Source organism: Stigmatopora argus, chromosome 3, assembly GCF_051989625.1.
Source record: "Stigmatopora argus isolate UIUO_Sarg chromosome 3, RoL_Sarg_1.0, whole genome shotgun sequence".
NCBI classification, from domain to species: domain Eukaryota; kingdom Metazoa; phylum Chordata; class Actinopteri; order Syngnathiformes; family Syngnathidae; genus Stigmatopora; species Stigmatopora argus.
Genome location: NC_135389.1, coordinates 20,966,570 through 20,992,043, shown reverse-complemented (window position 1 = coordinate 20,992,043; position 25,474 = coordinate 20,966,570). Strand labels below are relative to the sequence as shown.

At 39.2% G+C, this 25,474-nt stretch overlaps 3 protein-coding genes across 5 annotated transcripts; 1 reads left to right on the top strand and 2 right to left on the bottom strand.

Moving 5' to 3' along the window:
• Window positions 1-402: 402 nt before the first annotated feature.
• On the bottom strand, window positions 403-5,043 carry samtor (S-adenosylmethionine sensor upstream of mTORC1). Of its 2 annotated transcripts, XM_077597282.1 has the most exons (6): window positions 4,783-5,043; window positions 3,061-3,202; window positions 2,830-2,958; window positions 1,552-1,666; window positions 806-1,177; window positions 403-739 (listed from the first exon to the last, which is right to left on the bottom strand). In XM_077597282.1, the coding sequence occupies exons 1-6, from the start codon at window positions 4,940-4,942 to the stop codon at window positions 554-556; spliced, it is 1,104 nt and encodes a 367-aa protein (XP_077453408.1). In that variant the 5' UTR covers window positions 4,943-5,043; the 3' UTR covers window positions 403-553. The 2 variants fall into 2 exon arrangements, with proteins under 2 accessions (XP_077453408.1, XP_077453407.1); XM_077597281.1 differs by having other exon boundaries at window positions 403-1,177; window positions 4,783-5,042.
• Window positions 5,044-5,738: 695 nt separating this feature from the next.
• LOC144070973 (uncharacterized) lies at window positions 5,739-12,102 on the bottom strand. Of its 2 annotated transcripts, XM_077595585.1 has the most exons (6): window positions 11,966-12,062; window positions 10,003-10,787; window positions 9,370-9,422; window positions 9,211-9,287; window positions 7,677-8,456; window positions 5,739-7,601 (listed from the first exon to the last, which is right to left on the bottom strand). In XM_077595585.1, the coding sequence occupies exons 2-6, from the start codon at window positions 10,773-10,775 to the stop codon at window positions 5,994-5,996; spliced, it is 3,291 nt and encodes a 1,096-aa protein (XP_077451711.1). In that variant the 5' UTR covers window positions 10,776-10,787; window positions 11,966-12,062; the 3' UTR covers window positions 5,739-5,993. The 2 variants fall into 2 exon arrangements, with proteins under 2 accessions (XP_077451711.1, XP_077451710.1); XM_077595584.1 differs by having other exon boundaries at window positions 10,003-12,102.
• A 2,336-nt stretch (window positions 12,103-14,438) lies between these two features.
• LOC144070817 (forkhead box protein P2-like) lies at window positions 14,439-23,079 on the top strand. The gene is made up of 13 exons (XM_077595220.1): window positions 14,439-14,618; window positions 15,700-15,783; window positions 15,860-15,914; window positions 15,978-16,128; window positions 17,390-17,494; window positions 18,351-18,438; window positions 19,136-19,270; window positions 20,320-20,446; window positions 20,518-20,588; window positions 20,667-20,768; window positions 21,450-21,571; window positions 22,662-22,716; window positions 22,790-23,079. The coding sequence occupies exons 1-12, from the start codon at window positions 14,526-14,528 to the stop codon at window positions 22,702-22,704; spliced, it is 1,176 nt and encodes a 391-aa protein (XP_077451346.1). The 5' UTR covers window positions 14,439-14,525; the 3' UTR covers window positions 22,705-22,716; window positions 22,790-23,079.
• Window positions 23,080-25,474: the final 2,395 nt, after the last annotated feature.

The following is a 25,474-nucleotide window of genomic DNA, read 5'->3' as shown; positions in this document are numbered from 1 at the left end:
AAACTTGAAACATTAGTACCTTGCGACACGTGATTAACACACTTAAGTTAGGTTAGTAGAATACTCCAGTTAGATGAATCCTAAAATGCTACAAATACCACATGACTCTTTAAGGGATTTAAAACGATGCAACACTGGACAACGGCAGTGAGCGTTTCAATTGAAGCTAGCCCGCTTGCCAAGCATCACGTTGATCGGGTTTTCTTGTGTTTTTTTTTGTTTTGTCTCCTCTTGGGTCATCGAGCGTTGATATCTTCGGGGGGGGGGGGGGGGGGGGGGGGCGCTCTGTTTCCGACTCTTAGAAAAAGTCTATCTATCAAAATATACGCTGATCCAGAGAGAGGGTTCTGCAAAAATAACCTGTAAACGTCTCTCTTTCACACTTGTGCAAACCGCGTCGTTCGGGGAGGGGCGGGGCGTTTGGGGTGGGCGGGGCCTGGGGTGGGGCGTTTGTGGTGGGCGGGGCTTGGGTTTGGGGTGCAGCAGGTTCTACGTTTGGCAGCGCAGCGATGCAATCCGAGGCAAAAGAGAGCAAGTGGGGGAGGCGGGGCTTTTAGGTCTGGAGCAGGACGGGGTCCTCCAGCTCCTGGAAGCCCGGCAGCGAGCCGTTCTGGCTCTCCCCGGAATCCGAGTCGTAGCCGTCGGGCAGCTCGGCGAAGGCCCAAGCCAGCCGTTCGTCGTCGGCCTCGGAGCGGGCCTGCCCCTCGCCGCCCTCGTCCTCCTCGGCGGCGTGGAAGTCCTGAGGGATGTAGAGCATCTCGGGGTAGTTGCGCGACACCAGGTCGCCGGTGGTGGCCAGCGATACCTTGCGGAAGGCGATCAGGTGCATGTGGGAGTACTTGACGTACTTGTAGCGCTTGAAGCCCAGCGACTCCACCGCCACGCGCCAGCTGCGCATCATCAGGGCGTGGCGGTTCTGGTGGGAGGAGTCGGGCGTGATGATGAGCAAGAGGCCGTGCAGGGCCAGCAGCTCGTGGGCCTTCTTGCAGCAGATCCAGCGCTGGTAAGGCGAGGGGAAGTAGGAGAGGAGCAGCGAGAAGACGGCCACGTGGAAGAGCTGCGCCGGCAGGGCGTCGATGGGGTTGTGCAGGTGGCGCAGGAAGGCCTCCACCGCCTCCCCAGTCAGCTGGAGGGGGCGCTGGAGCTGGAGGTTGAGGAAGTCGCACTTGTAAACGCTCTGGAGAAAGAAAAAAGAAATCAATCGTACTTTATCCTTGGAACAGAATGCTCAAAAGGGATGTCTTTTTTATGGTGCTCCCTGCTGGCTGAAAGGCATAATTGAGGGGTTGAAAGTGAACTTTGCCCATATCTCTTCCATTTTTTTTTCCCGTTCTGCGCCAAAGTCAAGTTACCCCTACGCGAAATAATTGATACATTAGTTTTTAGCAATGTACTCAAGGTACTCTGATGTATCCTATCAATCTGATACAAACTTGTAACAAATTACGGATGAAATGTTATGCAGTTACGCAGCTCAGAGTGGAAAGAGTGTTCATGATTAAGATGATGGAGTGGTTTTGGCTTTAATTGGGTGAAATGGCTCGTTCTCACCTCAACCGCAGGCACAATGTCGATACCGACGGTAAGGAACTCGTCATACTTCATGAAAGGGTTAAAGCAACTCCCGACGTCCAGGAGCCGGATCTTCCCCATTTGAGTGCTTGGACTGCAACGCAAGATAGAAACATAGATGTAGCGTATTTTCTCGCATATTGACTGCCTCTGCGTATAAGCCGTACCCTTAAAATTGCCTTAAAATCTTTGAATTTTACAATTTCTCTCGTATAGGCCGCCCCCTGATTCAGAATTTTCACCTCCATATTCATGGTTTTAATGGAGAGTACAAATGTGTTAATTTGAAGGGAAAATCTTATTTAAAAAAATACAGTGGTACCTCTACATACGATCTTAATTCGTTCCGGGACTGAGCTCGTATGTCGATCTTGAGCGAATCCACGGCAACACACTCGTAACCGAACAAACACGTTTAAATGAACTTGGATTAATATATACAGACACACTCAAACATACGTTTAATGTAACTTTACACAAAACTGAATTCTAATTTTGTTTTAATTTGTTTTACCTTTTTTAGCTATTTGCCACGCCTCCACCCTCAAGTTCGCTATCGATAGACTGTTTGCTTTTATATTCCCTTCACAATATTCCCAAAATGATGCACACAAATGTCCTCACAATACGATAACGCACGACCACTTGCCAACGAGAAGTAGTCTTGAATGAGCGATCGCGGGAGCTAACAGGCTAAGGAAGGAATAACAGCCTACCCAACGTATTGATTGTGGGTAATGAAGTTTTATTCTGAGAAAGGGTGCCATTGGCTATCGGTGTTGTGTGCACGAGAATACTTCATTACCCAGAAAGCCCTCTTTTTGCCCGCCCATGCGCTTTGTGCGTTTCCTGGTCAAAACTCGTCTGAATAAATCGTTCAGTGCTCGTAGATATCTGTTATACACGAAAGAGATGCGGCAAAAAAAGACAGTGCACTACAATGATGCCTTTCATGTCATGGCCACTTGGTTTTCTCGCATCTCGAATTTTTTCTCGTATCTAGAGCGAATTATTTGCTTGAAATTTTTCTCGTCTCTCGAGCATCTCGTCTATAGAGCTGCTCGTATGTAGCGGTACCACTGTAAATAAATTTTAAAAAGATATGGCGTTTCATGCATGTCAAGTCTAATTTGTGCGCATATAAGCCGTACCTTGATTCAGTCATCATTATTTTTAGTAACAAATACGGCATATATGTGAGAAAATACGGTACTCTTTTTCAACGTAGCTTTTCTCCAACATCCCAAAAAGTTTTACCATTGGTTAGAATGAGACGGCTGTCCAATCGCAGACGCTTCGGCGGGAGCGCTAGAGAAAGAGGCGCTTTTCTGATCCTTCTCCAACATTCTTTTCATGCCGCCGTCCCGGAAATACTCTTGGCAGACGCTGCGGACGCAAGAAGGACATGTGGGTCGTCTGAACGAAGCCCCCCCGACGTCCACGCCATCTTTTTTTTGTCGACAAATGAATCCGGCGACGCTCGCTCACCTGCGACACCAATCGATGCGTCCCTCCTTTTCGCGGCTGACGGCCCAGTGATTGTCGGCGAGGTTCTTCATGGCGACGGCGTACTCGCTCAGCGTCCGCTCGTCCTCGCAGTGCTCGCGCCAAATCTTGTCGAAATCGCCCACTGTTGGGGGAAAGAAACGGGGGAGATGTGGGACGGGCTGGCGATTTTCCCGAAAAGAGGGAACGCCGTGGAGAGCGCGCCGCAAGGACGGCGTGTTTTATAGAGAAGCGTGGGCCCGAAGGCGTGACCGCGATGATTCAAGTGGATCACGCGTTGCTCGTTAGCTAATCATGTGGTTAGCTGGCAAGCGCCGGAGTTCTCAAAGCGACCAAGCTGTCCGCAAGAAACAAAATAATAACGGTAAAAAAACTCTTCAGTTTGAAGTAGAGCAGCCAATGGAAATCGCAGATTAATCCATTTTAAAAATGAATTGATAGTCTGGTATGTGGCCTTTGTTGATTTCATATTTGTTCAAAACTTCTTTATTTGGTGTTTTTGTTGTTGTCTTAATTATAAATATTTTTGTCAGCATTTCATCGTCTGCAAAATAGGATGCAATTTTTGTTTTATTACTGTAAGTGTGCATAGTTTTTGTTTGCTCTTTTCTGTCTCAACTGTTACAGTCGACTTTTATTTCCGGGTTTAGTGTTTGGCCAGGCTAACTATTTAGCTAATATTTAGTCAAAGGCTGGTTCATGTTTAATATTTAGCTAGCTATATACCCTGTCAACACATTCCTTCCATAAATCTATTATAGGGACATCAAATAACTTATTTGGTGCTGTTGACAGCAGTAGACGTCCAATTCATTTCGACTGTGAAGCAAATGACTATCTCAGGTTAAGAGGAAGAAATTAGATAATTGTTGGCTAGTTTCATAATAAACTCATTGTTTTTTGGGCCAATAGATGATACCTGTTTAATGAATGCACACATTTGGCTCACATACAAATTATTCCAGCATTAAAAGGTATACTAAAAAAGACTTTCAATAGGTATGTTGCAGGAAATGTAATTTATTCACCTCTTGAAGCTGTGATTTTTTTTGTAAATAAAAGTGCTGGATTTTAAGTTTTATAAAATAAAGCTACAAATCATTAGTTCGTAAATTAAAGAATTGAACCTTTCAATATTTTTTTCTGCAAGTGCTGTTAAAAAACATTGTTTACAGACAATGTCCAATATTTTATAACAAAACAAGATTGTTTTGATTAAAGACTTACTATCATATAAGAAGTAAAAATCGCCATCAACTAAAATGGCCGGGTCAGGATTTAGCAAAATCGGTGATTAGACAAAAAAAAAGTTAAGGGCTGTTACAGTCAGTGTATATGAAAAATGTGTATGAAGTTGTTTATGTATTCAAGCCTTCACTCCGAAAGGCAACCATTATCTTATATTATACACAGACGAAGGGGAAAAATATGCCATTGCGACAAGTATATGAATATGAGGCGCATAGTTTGAGCGTCATCTTAAACTTAAGCCCAACCGTGAGCCTCGTCAGTGACCCAAATATGTAAAAGGCCTCTGCCGGTGAAAGGCAGCCAAACGTCGACGGTAGCTGAACGTGTGACCGGTACAAATACCGAACAAGACAACAAAACATGATAATTTTTGCAAAATGACAATTTGGCTAGTGACGGTGCAGTTTTGCAAATTAGCATTCGGTTAGCCAAAATAAGACGGGTGGGCCTCACCTTCTCTGTATTTCCTGCGGAGCTTTCTGTGGACGTTTTTCACAACCCCTGATAGTTTTTCCTGCTCGTTCTTAGACGCGGACGCTTCTGGAATGGGCACGGAAAAGAGGGCCGGGTGCCTGTCCGTCTCCGCCGTCTCAACGTCGTCGCTGGGGTCCATAGCGCCGGTCCGGTGAGCTCGTTTGCTGGTGGCTGGCTTCCTCTTTCCCCCTTTACAGCTGCTTTAACCACCGGCGAGCCGGCAGTGCATGTGCCAAGAAAACGTAAATTGATTGGCTGGTCGTAGCTCACATGTGGTCTGAAGTGACAGCGCGACGTCCAATCACAAGACATGAAACCAGCGCACCTCGTCTGCTGCGTTCAAATGCTTCTAGTAAATTCGCCTTCCGTATCGTCACACACGTTAACTACACGGAGGGAGGGAAAAAAAATAATTATGTGGGGAATAAAGCAACATTTTTTCCCTGTTCAAATACTGTCTGCGCTCATATTTTATATGGACTAAAATAAAGTGAATATAGAGAAACAAACATTATCATTACTCTTATCAAACCAATAAAGAAATTTGTGTTAGGGGGTCTCGGGAATGCCCTTTAAACAAGCTATCTAGGGAAAGTTTAAACTTTGCTTTCATAATGTTTTTGTATAACGTTGAACATTCACAAATATCTGAATTCCAGGTTGATATCTAGACCAATATAGTAGTTAAAAGGGTTAATATATCGTACTCACTGTGGACATTGAACATCTTTAGTGTATTTTAGTAACAGCTTTGACCCAAAATTGATTCTGTATTGTATGGCACATACCTGCAAAATCATCTATCTATCGAGCTGTATTTCAATTATGCACTTGTTAATAAACCACATATCGCAACCTATAAATTTTGTTTCATAGTATACAATTTAGAACTTTCATTTACATTTTATACAAGCTGCGACAATGACGCTAGCATATATAGTTCGGGGTAGCTGTTTATTTGTACATATTCATTTTTACAATAAAAATAATCTTTGCGACATGACATGTCTTGTTTTCAGAATAAAAGCAGACGAGTTGAAAACGTGTTACGTGGATCATCTTGTTTAGGATATTTTTCAATAGGATTCTTGCTTAGAGTTTCATCGGATTATGTTAAGCACACTCATACAAAAAAAGTCCAGTATTTGTCAAAAACATGGGTATTTCAAAACGGGTTTTCAGACTGGAATTTAGCCAATGGAGTTATCTTTAATTGTCTGTTTCTCGCTTTGACACAAGAGCCACAAGACAGAAATCAAGTAGAGGCCAAAACAGGCCAGAAAGTCGTAATAATAAGCCGTGACTACGAACACCGCCATCAAGGTGGCGTACAGCAACGTTTTGGAGACGCAGTCGCGGGTGCAGGTTTCCCGCGACCTCGCCGCGTTTCCGTCGGCCATTTCGGGTCGGCTCGGCTTGGGTGAAGCGGTTGGTGGGTTTTCATGGCTTTCCCAAAGACCGCCACGTTCCTCGTCGAGTGCCTCGCTTATGGACGGCATGGGCGAGGACAGCGCTTTGCTCCTCCTCAACGAAGGCCTCTCGCTCAAGCCGAAAGCCACTTCGGCGCCCCGGTCTTTGGTCTGGACCGCACGCAGGCAGTGCATGTAGAGCTCCACTTCGTCATCGGAGTCGGTCTCTACCGAGGCTTCGTCGCTCTCCGGTTCCTCGGACAGCCGGTCGTCTTCCCGGAGAGGAGATTCATCCAAGATCTGGGCTTTGGGATCTTCTCCAGATCCAGGATCCTCACACAGATGAGTCCAGAGTTCTTCTTCTAGCTCCTTTTGGTCCAATCGCCACATTTGGCTGTCATCTTTGTCTTCTACTCCATCGAGGTTCTCTTTATTTCGTTTCTCCACATCTCGCTGGTCTTTTCTTACGTACGCCGCATCGTGATCGGCGCCTTCTTCCCTAACTTCGACCTTCTTTTTGCCTTCTAGCATCTCGGCTAAATGTGCTTCAGCTCCCCACGTGGTCTCGTTTAAACCCGCTTCTTCAACCGTGGGGGTTTTCATCGCCGCAATGTCCTCCTTCGGGTTGTCAAGTCTCTCTATTCCTGGACAGTTCTGAACGTCCTTTGGTTCTTCTTCTTCTGAAACGTTCTCTTCCTCCAACATGGCCTCCCCGTTTTGTATCTGGTCTATCTCTGGAGACCTATCAGGTTCCTGAAGGTCTTCATGCCAACTGTCGGATACGGCTACGAAAAAGGACACCGCTTGTGAGTGATTGTCCAAATCTTCACAAAAATGGTGGATGGCGTTATCTTTAAGGTAAGTTTCTTGGGTTTCAAGAAAAGTCGAAGGTTTTCCGACTCCTGTCCCGTCAGTGGCTGAGTAACTGCAACCTTTGGGACGGTTAAAATCTTCTGAATTTGTGGCTCCGCCCACCGAATTTCCAGAATGAGACCATCCGTCAAATTCCAAACCAGTCTGGTTCTTGATGTCCTCACTAACCAAACTTGCTAAAAGTGCGTTGTTATTTTCAAATCCACCTTCAGATCGACGTATCGGCGGACATGTTGGCACCTGAATACTTTCTGATTCAAAATCCAAACCAAGTGAACCTCTCGATGGTAAATCCATATCTGCGTTCCTGTCCGTGTTTCGATTTTCCTGATGGTCACGCCTCCAAATGTTGTTTCCAGGAAGACAAATCTCAAAATCGGAGTTACGGGACTCTCCGGTTCCGTTGTTGAGCTGCTTTTCATGTTTTTGGTGGCCCTTCACCACATCTTCTTCTCCATCTGACCCTCCCCCGGTCGCAGAACTGACCTGGTGATCTTCGCCAATCTCTGAGTGATTCTGAATAAGAAAAAAAAAAGTGGTGCGTCAATTTTTATCACCTGAAAATTCATACGGCGGCAAAAATGTCGGTACCTGAACGCTTCGTGAGCTCCCCGAAGCTGAAGTGTCCATCTGGGATGGGTTTAGTCTTATTCCAGTGCCATTCAAAGTGGAGTTCTTCGTCACGGTTTCCCAAATGTCTTGGTGATTCTGCATCTTGTCCATGGATCTTAACCCAGGATCTTCTGTAACGGACCCGTGGACGCCATCCAGACTGTCCTGCTTCTTGATGTCATTGGTAACCAGATTCTGGAGAATTCTAACATCTTGTTTGTTCCAAGTGACATTTTCTACAACCCCGCGGCCGATTGAATTGACTTCTTGGGTATTTTCGGGCCATGTCCAATCGTCTTCAGTCCCGCCGAGCAACTGGTGGCGAAGGGGAGGCGTCGCGGGTTCAAAAGGGACGCCGTTGCTTGGACTTCGGCAGTTCTCGGTCTTCTTTTCAGGCTCGGAGACTAACGTTTTGAAATATTCGTTATCATTTGACTTGCGTGTGCTAGCGTCGCCCTGCGGTAACGACGACAAAGTGATTTCCTCGGGCGTCTGCGATTCGTTCGGTATCCGCGTCTCATTTCGTCGAGTCGACGTTTCGCCGAATGTTTTTTCCGGGATGCCGGCGGGGTCTTCTAGCTTTGGTTTCTGTTCTGAAAAACACTTTGCGGCCGTCCGATCTCCGGCTGGGATTTCTTCAAGACGTGACGTGTCGCTTGCCGCCACTACGCCGTCCCGTTGAGAAAAGTAGTCCTTGACTCGGGCCATCCGAGCGGCTTTTCGTTGATTTCGTCGGCTGCAGTTGTGCTTGATCTCAACCTATTCGTTAACGAGAAAGTTAGGAAATCACACGTTATTTATGCTTGGAAGAATGCTCCAATTAAAAAACGGTTGAAGGGTCGCAATGTCATGATAAGACTGGTCCCCCACATCAAGGGTGTCAGACTCGGGTTGGTTGGCGGGCCGCGTTAACGTCAACTCGATTTCATGTGATTGTTTGCGATTTTTTTTTATAAATGGAATAAAAGAACTGGATTAAAAGCCCTGAATATTCAGTTTTTATAGATCTAAAACAATGTTTATTTTAGCTTTTTTATATATATTTTTAGATTTTACTAAATGATTTTTGAACTAAAAACACAGAAAAATGGATTAAAAATTACAATTATTGATTTAAAAGGGGGAAAATCAGGAAATTTTATATACATCCATACTCTTCATTTTAATTTGATCCTAAAACAGAAAGTCGGCACTCATCATTTACTTTCCCGGGCCACACAAAATGATGTGGCGGGCCAGATTTGGCCCCCAGGCCGCCACTTTGACACATGTGCCCTACATTATGATTACCAATTGGAATATTCATACCTGTCAACCTTGGCCAATCGCTCCCTTTATTAATCATTGCAATTTACCTTATTAAGCGATAAAGAAAAAACGTACAATTTGAAATGATCAAAAAAACGTAAAAATGCGGGAAAAACACAAGTTGACAGGTATGAGATAACAAAGTAATTGTGGCAAACAAAGGGTTAAAATGTATAAATTGGGCATCATGAAGTTGTTGCCATACCTGTAAATTCTTACTGTCTTCTTTTGACTGATTGGATTGAAAATCTTGATTGACTCCATCTTCTTTTGTTGGCTTATCTAAAGAGAATTAAAATATAGTTAAAATATATTTTTTTTAACCTTTGCATTGATCCATTCATGTCGGCAAATATGTTCGTACCTTCCGACAGCTTTTCTGGGGATATTTCCAAAGTATCTTCCGAAAAGATTTGGCTGCCAAATACAAAATGCATAGGTGAACTTTATGGCCAATTAACTCCCTGGATTGGTGGCCAGCCAATCGCAGGATACAAAGAGACAAACGACCAATCACTCGTAGCTAGGGTCAATTTATAGTGTCCAATCAGCCTAGCGTGCATGTCTTTGGAATGTGGGAGGAAACCGGAGTACCCGGAGAAAACCCACGCAGGCCCGGGGAGAACATGCAAACTCCACACAGGTGGACCACCGACCTGGATTTGAACCCGGATCCCCTACTGCGAGTCGACGAACTAACCACTTATCCACTGGCCCACCCTGCTATGAAATTATCACAGTCTTTTTAACTAAATGGTGAAACATGAAAAATATTAAAGGAATAATATACAAAAAAATGTAACCAATAAGGAACATGACTCAATCAGTCCCTGGGCATCCGAGACAGTTCCAGATGTGGCCGCCAGGTGAATTACAACAAATGAAAATGGTAAAATCCTATTTTTAGGCGTTTTTTTTCATAGGGTGGGGACGAACTAATTTGTATTTAGTTATTTTATATGTGGAAAAATTGATTTGAGATTCGAATGAGTCCTACCTTACGCTCTTCAGGCAGCTTTTCTTCTGCGCATTTTGCTTCTCATGCCGGACCCCCCGTTCTTTGGCCCTGGGCCGGCAGACCAGCACGTAGTTCCTGCAGTCGTTGTTGGCCCAGAACGTCCCCACGGGGGTCTCGTAGCGCAGGCAAAAGTCAACTCGGGAACCCTGTTCCGGGAACGGCGGCACCAAGGTGAGCTTAAAGGAGAAGCGATCCGTGTGGGCGTCGCCGTCACAGTTGGGGATGTACTCGGTCAGGAGGTCAAAGTGGCTGGCCCAGGAATCCAACGTGGTCCTCACGTAGACGGCTTTATGGAAGGACATGTTGAGGACGCAGATCAGGCCTTTCAGCGTGGTCGTTCCCGGAATCAACTCCAAGGACTCCAGCTCTATTTTCTGCTCTTGGACTCGAACCAGCAGGTCCTCGGGAGACAATGGCGACTGAAAGGTCAGCGGCGCCAGCGAATACTCCTCCGCCGACATCCCGTCGCCCTCCGACTGCGGGGCCGTCGGCACGTCGCAGGAATCGAATTCCTTGACGTGGACCAAGCTCAGACCCTTAGCGTCGGCGAAGGACACCCTCCTGGACCCGCCGGGCGTAAAGACCCGCCCCGATTCTTCTCCTTCGTCGTCGGAAAATGAAGTCCTCCTCCGCGGGAGAGGAGAACACTTGGGCCTGATGCTGATCTCCACCTCGCCCTCGTCCTCGTCCAGATCCGGGACGTGGAGGCGGCAGGCCGCGGGTGGTGGTCCGCTTCGTCCCTCGGACTCCATGGGAGCTCTAGACTGGAAAGAGAGTGCAGTGGACGGGAAGGTGATGTCGGCGCCTGTCAAGTGACATTTAACCAGCTCTGACTTAACGGACGGCGTCGAGTTACGGCCGACATTGTCGCCAGGGCCGACGCTAAAAATAGGCCAGGAGGGGGACGGCAAGTATGTCCGGCGGTCAGAAAATATCCCCTGGGCTTTACGAGTCACGGCGTCCATTCGGTTTGGAGCTCTGGCGGCCACGTGAAAAATCTGGTGACGTTGATGACGCAGTTATGACTTCCTTATCGCTTTTTGAGATATTTCTATGGGTCGTATCGGAACGCCACCGCAAAGGATAGCCTTTTATCTCACCGAGCTAATAAAGATGTTTTTTTTAAGCCATGAAGAGCGAGCCTTTATGACCTCACGGAGGAGGGAAAATGAGGTGGCTTTGGCGAAGGGTTTAAAGCAGGGGGAGGGAAGCTATGGCTCGGGAGCCGTGTGTGGCTCTTTTGATGGGTGCGTATGGCTCTGAGCTAAAATATGGAAATATTCTCATTGAACTCATTGGTATTCATTGATTAGCAATAGCATAACAACGTCGTCAAAATAATTCAGAGACTTTTTGTACTTGAAAAGAGGTAAAAGGACTACAAAAAATTCATTTTCATGTATTTTGACTTTTATATTGTGAGTATGGCTCTCAAGGAATAAGATTTGAAAATAGCAATTGTTTATGGCTCTCTTTTTAAAAGGTTCCTGTTTTGAAGAAAGTAATGCTGAAACATGACATATGGGATTTATGAAAGATGATAACGGTCCAATGAAACCAGAAACCGAGTGACCTGACTGGAGTGTTAGCATGACGTCATGTTAATGCATATGCTAGCCCTCATAGCGCTGATTTATTTGCTACATTATTGTTCATAGTAAACTTTTTTTCTTTTGTTGCAGTTACTGTACTTGTGAACGTTTCATTAAACGCACATTTAACATCATTATAATCGTAGTCAAAGTACACACAAAGTACATGTTGTGTATTTAAAATAACTACATATGTACAATAGTGTGTGAACCATGGCTAGCTCGATGCTAATGAAAGCAACACTAGGAAATGCTATTGATATGGCCAAGTTTAAAAGCAAATTGCTTTTTTTTGTTAAACCCGACAAATATTTGAACAGAAATGATGGAATTACTGATAAAATACTCACTTGGAAATAAGCTTTCTCTTGCACAGAAAATGACCAAAACCTGCCTGTTCCTCATTAGCATGACTATGATAGAATTCCGCCCCCTGATGGCCAACGCAGGAACGGCAAAAGGAGCAGCAAAATGAATTCCACTTTAGCATAAAAACCAGATTTGATACTGAAAATTTGGATTTAAAAATGACTTTAGCGGAAAAATACAAAACAATCTCAGACGAATTCCTCACCAACCTACAAAGTTCTTTTAATCACTTCCTGCTTGATTACAATTTTTACTCCGACTCGTGTTCAAACTATTTTAACGGCAAATAAACTAGTAATATTTTTGCTTAACCATGTATGTCTTATTTATTGATTATTTATTATTATTCATTAATTATTTATCTGTTCATTTGTTTGTTGCTGTTATTTGTGCACTTCCCTATTTATGTTGTTGACTATGTATTAATTTATTAATTATTTATTGATTATTTATCAGTTTGTTGTTGTTATTTGTGCCCTTCAAAGTGAAGCTTTAAATCTCATTACACTTGTATAATGACAATAAAAGCATTCAATTCAATTTTCTAATATAAAATGGACTCAAATGCTAACATGCTAACAACCGCTATGCAAACAAATTGAACAAAATGAGCAATAAAGACATCATTTCCAATGGTTTCCTTGTGTGTTTGCTACTCAAACAACTAAATGAGCCTTTGTTCTAAATGAGGACACCCACACAAAAGCAAACTATACTTGTCCCAACTTGGAGACTATAAACGACTCTTGCTTGTTTGTTTGTTGTGTATTTATACTCCATTTTGTCTCCTGTGACTCTGCGTTCTATTTATTTGGGGAGACGTGTAAGATGAAGTAAAAAAAAAAGGAAAAAAAGATGTGAAGCGTCCGCTCATTGCCGCTCACTGCCGCTTTTCCCACACCCTCCTGGTATAATTTGCGGCGGCGGCGCCTCCCACCCAGGTATCGTCTTCATCGCATCTTCATCCTCACTTTGTCAACAGCGAGTGCCGGCTTCCCATCAAAGCACAGTAACTCCAAAACTGTAAGTATCCTATCTTAACTCTCAATTTTTCGTGGGCTTTTATACTTTGTATTATGTTTATAACAACAACAGTAACAAATATATTTATATATTTTTTGATTGATTTGATTGTATTTTTTGATTTATTTATTTATTTTTTTTTGATTTTTTTTTTTTTTTGATTTATTTCATTTAATTTTTTGATTTAATTTATTTTTTAAATTTATTTTATTTTATATTTGTATTTATTCTATTTTATATTTGTATTTATTCTATTTTATATTTGTATTTATTCTATTTTATATTTGTATTTATTCTATTTTATATTTGTATTTATTCTATTTTATATTGTTATTTATTCTATTTTATATTTTTATTTATTTTATTTGTATTTTTATTTATTAAATTTTTTGATTTATTTTATTTATTTATTATTTTATTATATTATTTATTTAATCATTTATTACCTATTTATTTTCTAAAATGTCTTTTCCTGTGTCTGTATTCTCACCCTCTTGCTAAAACAGTAAAATTTCTCGAATACGGGATGAATAAAGTTATCTAATCTAATCTAATCTAATCTAATCTAATCTAATGATATGACAATATAAAAGAAAAGGCTACGTAGTGTCTGATTTTATTTGGTTAAAATAGTTTAGGAAGTAGTGTGGAAGATAATTGTTTGCCTATATATTAGATATGATGATAAACAAAAGGCCTAAAAAGTGTCGATTTTTTCAATTAAATTTTGTATTTGTAATTGTGTAGTACTGTAAAACGCAATAACAATTGTTTGCTTATAAATATTAGATATGACAATATAAAATAAAAGGCTAAGTGTCTGTTTTTATTCAGTTAAAAAAATGTATTTGTAATTTATAGTACTAGAGAGCAGAATAGTAATTGTTTACCAATATTTTAGATGTGAGGATATTAAAGAAAAGGCTAAAATTGTCTGTTTTTATTTAGGTAAAATTGTGTAGGAAGGAAGTAGTGCAGAACATAATTGTTTGATTATAAATATTAGGTATGACAATATAAAATAAAAGGCTGTTTGTTTTTATTCAGTTAAAAAATGTGTATTTGTAATTTATAGTACTATAGAACACAATACTAATTGTTTTCCAATATATTAGATGAGAGGATATTAAAGAAAAGGCTAAAAATGTGTTTCTATTCGGTTAAAAATAATTGTTATAATTTAGCGACATATTTGATCATCTATTTGTCAACATATTTGAACAAGAATCCAAAATTAATTCAACAAATATAAAGAGGCGATGACTTGGAAGGTGAAGTTACAATGTGAACTGAAGATTAGTAAAATGTAGGAAGAATTGTGTATTTTTTTCCTCAAAATTATCAACAATATTTCAACTATTTCTGCTGTGTGTGCGCACCATAACGCAAGCCATTGTGTCGCTCGCTTAATTAAGATCTCGTCAGGTGCCGGGACGGCGACAGTCTTGATCTAATCGGACCGAGAAAGACGGCGGCGTTTTTGACCTTGCGTCCCCGTGGAGGTTCTTCCTGTCCAAGATGGCTCCTCGTCAGGCCACGCGAATTCCGTCCTCCGGCAGGCTTCAGGCGTTGATGCGACACAAGGCGCAGGCCCTCTTCCTTCTTCACCAGGTATTGTGGACTTCCTGTGTGTGGCTCTAGTTTATTTTTTTTTTACCTAGGTCTACAATGTCTTCTGTGTCTGTGCTTGCTACTGTCTTGCTACTGCAACCAAGGGGATGTCCCAAATACGGGATGAAATAAAGTTCTAATCTAATCTAATCTAATCTTCACCGGATGGACAAGGCGGAAAAAGTTCTCGGTGACGTGAAGGAAACGGGTCATGTCAAATTCAGAATGTTTTGGGGCCGTCTACCATATTTTCTCGCATATTAGCCGCCTCCGCGTATAAGCCGCACCCTTAAAATGGCTTTAAAATTGTTGAATTTGACATTTTTTTCTTCTATAAGACGCCCCCTGATTCACAATATTTTCACCTCCATATTCATGGTTTTTATAGGGAGTACAAATATGTTATTTTGAAGGGAACATCTTAAGAAAAATTATTGCACGTGATATTTCTGAGATACTGTATCAATCAATTGCTGGATTGCACATTCCGAAAGGGTGTTGCCTGCACGTAGACTAATTCAAAAAGGAAGTCATGTGGGCAGTACAAGCAGGAAGTGTGTCCATAGTGGTCTAGTTTGTCATCCCTAGGTAAGATGGTGACTCCCTGAGCGAGCAATGGAAGGCACATGTGAGTTTTTTTCATGTTTTATACAAGATACGGTTTATTTATTTTCTTGAATTTCATTCATAGACGTCAAAATAAATTTCGTTTAGCGTTTTATCCGTTTATCTTTTCTTTATTTTGAAATAAATGACCCTATCGGCCGCATTGCCTTGCGTTATGGCGTTTCGTTTTTGTCACCTTGCAGTTCCGTGCATGTCAAGTCTAATTAGTGCGCATATAAGCCGTACCCTCGATTCAGTCATCATTTTTTGGGCGAGATTTCCCCTTCAAAGTAAGAAATTTGTACTCCCTATTAAAACCACGAATATGGAGGTGAAAATTGTGCATCAGGGGGCGACTTATACGCGAGAAATTGTAATATTAAACGATTTTAAGGCAATTTTAATGGTGCGGCTTATACGCGGAGGCAGCTAATATGCGAGAAAATCCGCTAATAATAATAAATTATCGTTTCAGCACCATCTCAAAGAATTCTACAAGCAACAACAGCAAATCAACACGCAGTGGCTTCGACAGCAGCCGATAAATAAAAGCCACGAGGTAACCATTAAGCTCTTACCTTTTTTTGTGACATTTCGCCACGGCGTGTTGACTCGTTTGACGGCTCCTCTCGCAGAAAGCGGCGCTCCGGCAGAATCTTCGGCGAGAACCGTCGGCGTGCATCTCCGCAGGTTCGCGCGTTTTCCCCCCCAAAAAGTTGACGGGCGACCTCACGTTTCTCCGTTTGATGATAGCCGACGGCAGATCTGTGGGGTGGAACCACGTTTGGAGGGAGATGACAAAAGCGGAAGAGCAAAACGTGCGGCGCCATGGCGAAGACGAGGACGAGACCAGCGAGGACAGACGAGCGCGGCGGGACAAACCGCCGTCGCCTTCTCCTCACAGGTGGTTTATTTGTCTGTTTGTTTGTTGTTGTTATTTATGCACTTCCTTACCTATTTATGTCTTCGACTACTTATTTATTTATTATTTAATTATTGATTCTTTATTTATGATTTTTGTTTGTTGTTGTTATTTGTGCACTTCCCTACCTATTTTTTTTACTACTTATTTATTAATTATTTAATGATTGATTATTTATTTATGATTATTTATTTATGATTATTTATTTATGATTATTTATTTATGATTATTTATTTATGATTATTTATTTATGATTATTTATTTATGATTATTTATTTATGATTATTTATTTATGATTATTTATTTATGATTATTTATTTATGATTATTTATTTATGATTATTTATTTATGATTATTTACTTATGATTATTTATGTATGATTATTTATTTATGATTGTTTATCTGTTTGTTTGTTGTTGTTATTTGTGGACTTCCCTACTTGTTTTTGACTACTTATTTATTTATTATTTAATTATTGATTATTTATGATTATTTATTTATGATTATTTCTTTAAGATTATTTATTTATGATTGTTTATCTGTTTGTTTGTTGTTGTTATTTGTGGACTTCCCTACTTGTTTTCGACTAATTTAAATATTATTTAACTATTGATTATTTATTTATGATTATTCATTTATGATTATTCATTTATGATGATTCATTTATGATTATTTATTTATGATGATTTATTTATGAATGTTTATCTGTTTGTTTGTTGTTGTTATTTGTGGACTTCCCTACTTGTTTTTGACTACTTATTTAAATATAACTTATTTATTGATTATTTATTGGTATTGTTTATTGATGATTTATTTGTCTGTTTGTTTGTTGGTGTTATTTGTGCACTTCCCTAATTATTTATGTTTGTGACTACTTATTTAAATGTTTTATTTATTGATTTATATATTATTTATTGGTATTGTTTATTGATTATTTATTTGTCTGTTGATATTTGTGCACTTCATGGTGAGAGTTTAAATCTCATTATACTTGTATAATACACTAAATTCAATATAATAATAATAATAACAAGAGCCTCTTTGCCTTAATTTTTCTCTTATTTTCACTCCAATTCAAAAAAAAATCAATGAGATTTCAAAAATAATTTGGCAGATTGGATTTTTTATGCTGCTTCAATGTAAGGTGTTCAATTGAATTTAACTCTCACAGTTGAAAATTTGGACTCTGAATAATATGAATAATAAAATCTTTCATTTTTTTCTAATGTGTTTGATGTTGTAGGTCAACTCCAGCGGATGTAATCACGACAAACGCGCTTTACGGTCACGGCGTCTGCAACTGGCCGGGATGCGAGTCCACCTGCCAAAACTATGCCCAGTTTGTCAAGTAAGTTAACCCTTTGACTGCCTAATGCGCATTTTTTTTGCGAAAATTAAAAACAGTCTCACGTAAGTAGCAAAAAAAATGCACCAGATACCCCCAAAAAACATTTTGAAGTTAGCGCCCGAGTCTCCGTAGAAACTGAAAAAATAATGTTTAGTCACCAGTTTGGAATAAATAATCACCCTCCGCAAAAGAGCTGATGGAATGTAAACAAAAGACGAGTGCGGACAAACATTTTACTGGACTTTTTTTGGGCGTTTAACTCATAAAAGTTAGCATTTTTCAAGAAAACTTATTCATAATAAGTATAGAGATTATCGCAGATATTTAGTATATTTGGATGGGAAATGGGCTCTGGAACATCAGCAAATAATGCAAAAGGAAAGCAAAATGCAATTTTTTGCAAGCATAAATTATCCCAGCCAAAGGGTTAAAAATTGAAAAATTAAAAATACCTGATTGGCTGTCATTGATGGCGATAGACGTCCAATCCATTGAGTGGGAGGGGTGGTATCCTGCAGTTAAAATGCACAAATGTGAATTACAGTAATCCCTCGAATATCGCGGCTATATCACTATATCACTATATCGCAGATTTTTTTCCTGGGGGATTTTTTTTTTTTAATTAATTTTTGTTTTTGTAAGTCCATAAAAATGAGAAAATCATTTTTTTTTAAATAGGGGTGACCCTATTTTGCGTTTTTTTGTTTATCGGGGCCATGTCTGGTGTACATGAACCGCGATAATCGAGGGATTACTGTAGTCGGCCAAAAAAAAAGAAAGCAGCACATTTCAAAAGACTTAATAAAATGCAAAGATGCCTAAAGTATGCTAACTAAACTAAAACTGTGTGTTTCAGTCACATGCACTGCGAGCACACACTGGACGACAGAAGCGCGGCGCAGTGTCGCGTCCAGATGCAAGTGGTTCGCCAGCTGGAAATTCAGGTGAGCTTTGCCGCAACCTTCCAAAGTCTACGAAAAGGTTTGAATCAACTCCTTAAAGATTGGAGATTCTTTTTGGAATGTCAAAAAAAAAAATCTAAAAAAAATTGCACATAACACTGGACTTAAAAGCGCAAGAATATCAGCCGAGGCTCTGCCGACTTGCAACCAAAAGTCGAAATGACCGTAATTTCCGGACTATAAATTCTTCATTTGGCCACGCCCGGCGGCTGAGTGGTTAGCACGTCGGCCTCACCGTGGGAGACCTGGGTTCAAATCCAGGTCGGTCCAACTGTGTGGAGTTTGCATGTTCTCCCCGGGCCTGCGTGGGTTTTCTCCGGGTACTCCGGTTTCCTCCCACATTCCAAAGATGCTGATTGGACACTCTAAATTGTGTTTGTCTCCCTGTGCCCTGCGATTGGCTGGCCACCGATTCAGGGTGTCCCTCGAAGTCAGCTGGGATAGGCTCCAGCACCCCCCTTGAGCCTTATGAGGATAAAGCGGTTGAGGCAAAAACCAAGACAATCGGCAAAACTACAATTTGAAAAACCACCAAACTATCATTCCAATCCGTAAACACACAAAAAGCACACGGAAAAAAACTGGCCTACAGGCAACAATAAGTCCGCAATTCACGAATGCAATGAATCACACCTGGGACAAATAAAAAATAAAAAATTGGCAAGCATCTCTTCTCCAGCTCCACAAAGAACGAGAGCGTCTGCGCGCCATGACGGCTCACCTTCAGCTAGCGTCCGCTCAGGAATGCCAGCCTGCCCCTGAAAGACCACCTTTGACCTCACAAGACACCTCAACCGATTCCCTTTATCCACAGGTACGACGAGCTAAGCGCACTTGCCCATTGTTTTGATGACGTAATCCTCCATAAGACCGACTCGTCAGGTGCTAGCGTCCAATCCAGTCAAAAGAATTGGACGCCATGCACCGTCAATTGCACAGAAAGATTCGCCTTCACAGCCAGTCCTCCCAGTTTAAATGAATTGGACAGTGCTCGGAAAAGGCAAATCAGAAAAAATACTATGATATTAAAACAACGCTACATATATGTATATATGTGTATATATATACATATATGTATGTGTATATATATATATATATATATATATATACACATATATGTATGTATATATACATGTATATATGTATGTATATATACATATATATATATGTATATATATATGTATATATATACACATACATACAAAATTTTATACATATATATATGTATGTATATATATATACATATATATACATATACATACCTATATATACATATGTGTGTGTATATATACATATATATACACATGTATGTATATATACATATATATGTATATATATATATATATACATACATACATATATACAAAATTTTATACATATATGTATGTATATATATACACATATATATACATACCTATATATATATATACATACATAATTTTATACATATATATGTATGTATATATGTATGTATATATTTATACATACATATATATATATATATATATATATATATATATATATATATATGTATATATATATACATACATATATACAAAATTTTATACATATATGTATGTATGTATATATATATAAATTCCTTTTAGTTTGACCTTATTTGATGTCATCTGATCTTATTTCGTAATTGTTAACATTTAATGGAGTCTTGACCGTTTCTCTTGTGAAAATATAAAAAATAATGACTAACAAGAACAAAAAACATACATTCTATTATATTAAATATGGCTTTAAGAAGATTTTTCTTTTTGTTCAAAATGACGCACCTCAAATTTACATCTGCAATAGAGTATTATGATTACCTGAAAGTGGCCAATCAAAGAGCTCCGTCACGTTTTCTTGCAGCCCAACTCGCCCTCGCCGAATCCTCCAAATGTTGCGGACGTCGACACCCTCTCGCCAGAAGAAAGCCCGAACGCGTCATTTGCCGGGGCGCTGCGACGCCCCCATCTCTGGTTGACCTACTCTACAGGTCATCCATGCACCTAAAAAAATAAAAAAAATATGAAAAAATATTTTAACATTATAATATTGCAATTCCAGAAAAAGATCGTGAGCTCTACAAGAACGCGGACATCCGCCCACCTTTTACCTACGCGACCTTAATAAGACAGGTGCTTCCTAGTTTTATTTTGAAAGTCTTCCATTTGCGTGGATCTGACTCTAAATATGAATATTATTTTGTCAAAAAGGCCATTATGGAATCAGCAGACACGCAACTGACATTGAACGAGATCTACAACTGGTTTACGGCGACTTTTGCCTTTTTCCGACGGAACGCAGCCACCTGGAAGGTAATCGATCATGTTCCTCTAATTCAATTAAATGCATTTTAATTCTTCAGATAATAACCTATTTTAAAAATGAATCAAAAATAATAATTTGGAAAAAAAATATGAATAAAAAAAAAGACTTGTCTTTTTCCGACGTAACGCAGCCACCTGGAAGGTAATCGATCGTGTTCCTCTAATTAATTTAAATGTATTTCAATTCTTTAGATAACAACATGTTTTAAAAATAAATTAAAAATAATAATTTGAAAAAAAAAACGAATTTAAAAAATGTTTTGGTCCATGTGTATTATTTCCATAGAATTTGATGTTAAAAAAATACATATTAAAGAGTGCCTCGTAAAATTAATGAATGAATACAATTCTTGATTTAAAAAATAATAATAATAATTTTGCCAGCAGAAAATGTAGTTTTATGTCATTTGTCCTTGATTTTGCCAACCACTCTGCGATTGGCTACCAACCGATTTTTAGCTAGGATAGGCTCCAGCACCCCCACGACCCTTGAATCCCAACAGGTTTGCTAAAATAAACAACCATCCCTTTTAGGGGGGAATCCAACGTACACAAACTCTTTTAGTGTCATTGATAAGGTCAGATGAGATGTGACTTCTGACCTGTACTTCAATTGAAAAAAAAATCTGAATTTGAAAGGATGGTGACAACATTTTTGGTTTACATCAGAACGCTGTGCGTCACAACCTGAGCCTTCACCGATGCTTTGTGCGCGTGGAGAACGCCAAAGGCGCCGTGTGGACGGTGGACGAGGCCGAATATCAGCAAAGGAGATCCCAGAAGATGATTGGGTCAGTCTAACCATCCCTCATTTGAGCATATATTTGGGCTGGTGAGATCATTGGATCATTTGTGTCAAATTTCCCGAATACGGGACGAATAAAGTTATCCAATCCAAATATATATATATATATATATATATATATATATATATATATATATATATATATATATATATATATATTCCAATAGATCAACAAGAGCTGGCTCTAGAGGTGACTGTGTAGTTCCCTTCAGAAAGAGTGCTAAATTAGCGAAGAACTGTGCTACATTTGTGTATAAATGTGTGTGTGTGTGTGTGTCCTCATTTATCTTCAACCTGCACAAGGGACTAAAGATGAAAATTAGCATTCGGCTATACTCTTATATATATGTTAACTAACACTAATATGAATATGTTCATTAATATGTACATGTACAGTAATCCCTCGATTATTGCGACTTCACTTATCGCGAATTCACTACTTGGTGCTTTTTTTCTGCTATTAACGATGACATTTTTTTACTTCAGTCCTAGTGGCTTCCACTTATGAGTTTCAGCGTGGAATTTTACATTTTTATGAACTTAAAAATGAAATATATTTATATATATAGTTCATAAAAAATGTGGAAATCCACACTGAAACTCGTAAGCAGAAGCCACTCTGAACTTTAAAATATATATATATATATTTTTTAAGTTCATAAAAATATGTGAAAATCCACGTTGAAACTCGTAAGCGGAAGCCACTCTGAACTTAAAAAAATATATTCTTAAAGTTCATAAAATGTGAAAATCCATGCCGACACTCGTAAACTGAAGCCACTCCCCTGTCCTCCGCTTGCTACTAGGACTCAGCACTGAAAAAAAAAACATATATATATATATTTTTTTAAATAGGGGTCATCCTACTTCCCAATTTTCTGATTATCGCGGCCATGTTTGGTCTACATTAATCGCGATATTCGAGGGATTACTGTACTATCCCTTTATTAAATAAATCAAACTCAAACATTGATTGGTCTAAAAAGGTGACAAAAACGGTCTGGATGGCTGATTTTGTTTTAAATCCAATATATTAACCCCCCCGTCCCTCACATAAACATATTTTTCTTCCACAGGAGTCCACTAATGATGACGAGTGTCCACCTGGAGTCTGTTTGAAACGACGTTAAAGTGAGGTGAAATATTTTTTTTGCCATCCAAACGCATTTCAGGCACTAATTAATCCCACGGGCAACATTTACAGGTGTAAAACTGCGGGGATTCGAGTGCAGAAACGACAAGAAAGAACCTCGAATGATCCACGATTGGAATTTTGGAAGTCTTATTGTTGATGTTTAATGTCGTGTAACATACTCAATGTGTATGAACTTGATCAAAAAAAAAAAAGGAAATTAAACGACGTATTAATGACCGATAAAAGGCAGCGAAACAGGATTGGACAGTAATTATATTCTATATTGAAGTCTTCAAATAATTCATTTTTTGTGTTTAATGTATGTAACATTTTCAAATGCGATAAATGCCAGTGTCTATCGTCCCGAATAAAGTGGCTTGTTTTCCCAATATATGAGTAATGAGTGTCATCATTGAAAGGGGGAACGTAAGGAGGGAAATTTACCGTTTTTGTTGCGGTAATATTGATGGGCTGAATTGTAATTTACTGTCAAATATTTGGAGATGAAAATCAGGGGCAACATTTACATATAAATTAGAGACATGCTCCACATTAACGTACAAAGAGTGTGAGCTAATTGCTTCTTTTATACATTTGAAAATAAGAATACATCATCAAAAAATGTGTTGCACTGGAGTATATGTCAATTTTTTTGGGGGAGGGATTTAAAAAAAAAAAAAAATTGTCAGAGACCAAAGAACAAACATCTGTTAAAGTAACACTTTTTCCAGATAATTATATCCGAAAAAACAAAATAACAGGTTAATTAATGGTCAGAGAGAAAAAAAACAAATAGACCGCACTAATTATAAATAATACATTAATTGCAGGCTAAACTATGAAAAAAGTGCGACTTATAGTCCGAAAAATACGGTATGCTATATTGAATTGAATGCTTTTATTGTCATTATACGAGTATAATGAGAATTAAAGCTTCACCACAAAAGTACAAATAACAACAAGCTGAAAATAATAATCAATAAATAACAATAAATAATAAATAAATAAGGAGTCAACAACATATAAGTAGGGAAGTGCACAATTAACAACAACAAACAAATGAACAAATAAATAATCAATAAATAATAACTAAGAAAAAAGTAGTCAACATCATAAATAAGAGTTGATATGATAATAATTTTAAAAATGTCCTATTGTAGGGCATACATATAGACTTTAGACAGTAATATTGTTTATTCAAAGTTAATTAGTGGTTAAGCTGTTTAATTATCTGAATAGTAAACAACACACTACAAAAAGTATGTTCAACACACTACAAAAAGTATGTTCAATTATTCCAACATATTAGCGCGTGTATTGGTCTGATAAAAGTTCAGCATTGGGATTTTTTTTTAAACTACGTAAGAAACGTCGCGCAATCGTCGCCCTGATGAAAAAGTGCAGCCTCGACAATGCGAGTGAGAACAAAAGGCGCCATGTTGTGATTCACGTCAGTAATTGTCTTTGCCGATAACATGTTAGCTTTTTGCGCTACTCCCACCTCCTGGGGCTCGTTAGTTTTGACTTTTGATTGGCTCTTACTGTGACATTCTTCCTTCCCAGATATGTTAGTGCACTTGTGTCAAAGTGGCGGCCCGGGGGCCAAATCTGGCCCGCCGCATCATTTTGTGTGGCCCGGGAAAGTAAATGATGAGTGCCGACTTTCTGTTTTAGGATCAAATTAAAATGAAGAGTAGAGATGTATATTAAATTTCCTGATTTCCCTCTTTTAAATCGATAATTCCTATTTTTTTAATCCATATTTTCTTTCTTTTTAGTTCCAAAATCACTTTGTAAAATCTGAAAATATATATTAAAAAAAGCTAAAATAAACATTGTTTTAGATCTATAAAAACTGAATATTCAGGGCTTTTAATCCAGTTCTTTTAATTCATTTATTAAAAAAAAAAAATCGAAATATTATATCTAAAATGGTCCGGCCCACGTGAAATCAAGTTGACGTTAACCAACCCGAGTCTGACACCCTTGGTATAATGTCTCGACCCCGAATGTAAGACGACCCTCACTTTTTCAGTCTTATTTCAACGTAAAAAAACATTGTCTTATATTGTAAACTGGAGATTATTTAGCAGGAAAAAGGCAAAGGAATTGCTATTCATTTACCGTAATTACTCGAATATAACACGCAGGTTTTTGCAAAATAATTAATTCCAATAGTTGGGGGTGCGTGTTATAATCAAAAACTATTTTTTTTTTTTTTTTTTTTTTTTGTCTTGTTACATGGCCCTTAGCCTGGTGCTTTTTCTTGCCAAATAAATTGAATTGAAATTGAATTGAATAAAATAAATTACAAATTTTCGATCGAAAAAAGCATTGTCAAACTCACTTTGACGCACGGATTTTACGTCATCTCGTAAAGGCAATCGGATGATGTGTTGTGGGAGGAAGAGGAAGTGGATGAAGGAAGCGTGGACGTTGATAGGATTCTCAACGAAGAGATGTATGAGAGGACAGACAAAGAGAGAGAGGAACTTTTCATTTGAAGGATTCTAATGAATAAATTTGTTTGAACAAAACAATCGTGAAACGAAGAAAAAAAGGTAAGATTTCTGATTTTCGTCAGCGGGAAATTTTAGGTGCGCACTATATTCGAGTACTGCGTTTTTCCAGATTTTTTTGGCCCAAAGTTATACCTGCGTGTTATTTTCGAGTGCGCGTTATATTCGAGTAATTACGGTAATTCCCCACTCAAACGGGATGAAACGATAAGTTTGCCCCACGTCGGGTCACCGT